Source organism: Megalops cyprinoides, chromosome 7, assembly GCF_013368585.1.
Source record: "Megalops cyprinoides isolate fMegCyp1 chromosome 7, fMegCyp1.pri, whole genome shotgun sequence".
NCBI classification, from domain to species: domain Eukaryota; kingdom Metazoa; phylum Chordata; class Actinopteri; order Elopiformes; family Megalopidae; genus Megalops; species Megalops cyprinoides.
The window spans coordinates 459,205-461,704 of record NC_050589.1 but is presented as its reverse complement, the minus strand read 5'-3'; the positions used below and the strand labels follow the sequence as shown (position 1 = coordinate 461,704).

General features: G+C 48.3%; 1 protein-coding gene across 3 annotated transcripts in view; it reads left to right on the top strand.

The window, feature by feature from the left end:
* The window catches only part of LOC118780407 (glutamate receptor-interacting protein 2-like), a 35,132-nt gene that overhangs the window by 12,036 nt on the left and 20,596 nt on the right, over positions 1-2,500 (top strand). For all 3 annotated transcript variants that reach the window (XM_036532868.1, XM_036532870.1, XM_036532869.1), the window contains exon 2: positions 2,048-2,125. In XM_036532868.1, coding sequence (XP_036388761.1) covers positions 2,048-2,125 — 78 coding nt within the window. The remainder of the gene's footprint in view (positions 1-2,047; positions 2,126-2,500) is intronic.

Genomic DNA, 2,500 nt, shown 5'->3' with positions numbered 1-2,500 from the left:
TTAAATCATACCTGTTGTATATTCAGGCCAATATAATAATTCTGTCACAGAAACAGAGTTTTAACCACATTTAAAGAATTGTTAATTGTCTTGGACTTTGATCACACTTATTAGGTGCCCTGTCTTTCTGAAATAATGGCTTAAACATAAACTCCAAACTGTAATAGACGACAATGTTTTCTCCTCTTCAGAAGTGGGTGTGATCAGAGAAAGCAGGGGAGGTGGCAGGTCGAAAATGAGCCCTTAGGAGAGAGAGGAACGAGACTTTAGCAGGTGTGAAACAAACTCGTCAAGCGTGATACTTGTGAAAATAGACGTGCGACTCAGTAGACACGTGTCCTGGTGCAGCCTATGTTTGGAACAGTGTCGTGGCAGAAGAGGCTCATGGGTAATGTGCTCTGGGTCAGCACACACTCACAGGAGGGCTGTCTGTTTCTTTCACAGACCTTTCTCACAGAAATGTGTCGAAGCTGAAAAAAATCAGTTTTCCTCTGCCTGTGGTGTGGGTGAGGGTCAGCCTGTCAGGAGCTGTGTGCCTATTAGCAGCTCATGCGACGCCACACCTTTTGGCGATACCTGTTTGTTTTTATCCCCGTCGGGGTGTCATGGCCTGCACCAGCACGGGTGTTTTAATGGTATGGTATCTGTGATACTTTAATGGTATGGTATCTGTGATACTTTGATGGTATGGTATCTGTGATACTTTGATGTTTTTCCATTTCCTATTACAGCGATTCCACATGTCAGTTGAATAGGTTAGAAATTGTTCTGTACTGTTGCTGTGACAGTGAGGGACATGATGGCTCCCAAGGTCATGGCTAAATCTCTCCCCCGACCGCTACATTTTCAGGGCCTCCGTCTGCAGGAATAACGCAGCGAGAAGCAAGAATTCCCCTCTCCCCAGCACTGTAAGGCTCAGGGCTGTAATGGATGTATGTCTGTAACTGTGTCAGTAAAAGTTATCATAAACATAGAATATAAATAATGTCAAATAAAGACGAGAAATCACATGAATCACAGTGCCTGGCCAGACAGAAATGTTTAATATCAGACAGATAGTTCTTGTTGAGCGAGTGAAAGTCCACCTGTACAAGTGCAGAAGGAGTAGTGGGCCATTGGTGACCTCTGCTACACGCCGCTGGTGTAATGCAGAGAGAGGTGAGCTGGAGCCACAGCTGGCTTCATACGGTTTGTGTGTAGTAGAGTCGGCTGGTAGATGAATTCAGGGGTCTCGTGGAAACCCCAGGACTGCGCGGTGGACAGGCTTGGCATTCTCAAAGGAAAGCAGCGTATGTGGGAGATTTAAGAAGACTTCAGTGAAAAGATGTCTGAGGATCAGGATCTCGGAGCGACAGGGAGGAGGGTCTGTGAAGGTGGATTACCGGCGGGTGGAAGAGCCCAGGCTGGAGGCTGGAGCTGGAAAAGCCCATGGCAACATTACTGACCCTAGCCTCCCACCTTGTGACCTATCAGGACCCTTAGTTAACTTTTGACCTTGTGACCCAGAAATGGAGCAGGCATAAGGGCAGCCTAAAAACAGAGGATCCCTCTGCACAGAGACGGCTGGTCACCTGGCAGGACGTCCCTGCGACTGCTCATTCACCCTCTGCCCTGCTCTCACTGAAGAGCCTCCATCACAGCCTCGTCAGCTGTGTCTCTCTGCGTTCCTCACAGGACGGAGCCTGTTGCTAGGTAACAGGCACTGGGGCAGGGAGGCAGTGTTCTCTTTCCTCGGCTGATGGGGGGGGGGGGGGGGGGCCTGCAGGAGAACTGAGAGGCGTTCTTCAGATTCTTTATAAAAATATTCCTGACCCACCACCCCCTCATGGGGTACCGGTGCCTCTCAGAGGGAGCGGGATCAGGCCCCAACAGTGGGACAGTCCTGTCCTGTCTGCCGTGGCTGTGACTCGGTGTCACACGTCACACCTGTGTGTCACAGAGCTGCTCTCCTCAGACCTAACGTAACAGCAATGTAGTAATAATGTAACAGTAAATATTAGTGATGTTGCAGTAATGTTGCAGTAATGTTTCTCCTTTCCTCTTTCAGACGATGGCTCATACTCTAAGGGGAGCAGGGACTCAGCTCGGCCAGATACCCCGTCCCCCAGGAAACCCTGTGTCCCAGGTACCGTACCAAGAGCTGAATCACAGGTAGAGTCAGGCTTTACCTGGAGCTGAATCACAGGTAGAGCCAGGTGTTACCTGGAGCTGAATCACAGGTAGAGTCAGGTGTTACCTGGAGCTACCTGAATCAGAATTTACAGAAAAAACAGCACATGTGTTTGACACTCCTGGTAAATGTTGTTTTTGTGGTAAGAACTTAAACACAGGTTTTTATCAAACTTTTACGAAAAATGAGTGTGACTATATGAAAGTATAGTGCAGTCTCAGAAGCAGAATCCTGTTTCACACAGAAACTGCCATCACCTCTTAATGTCGCGGTGGCAGCTAAAAGTACAGATCAAAACTCAGCTAAAGTACAGCTGACTTCATTTGGCCT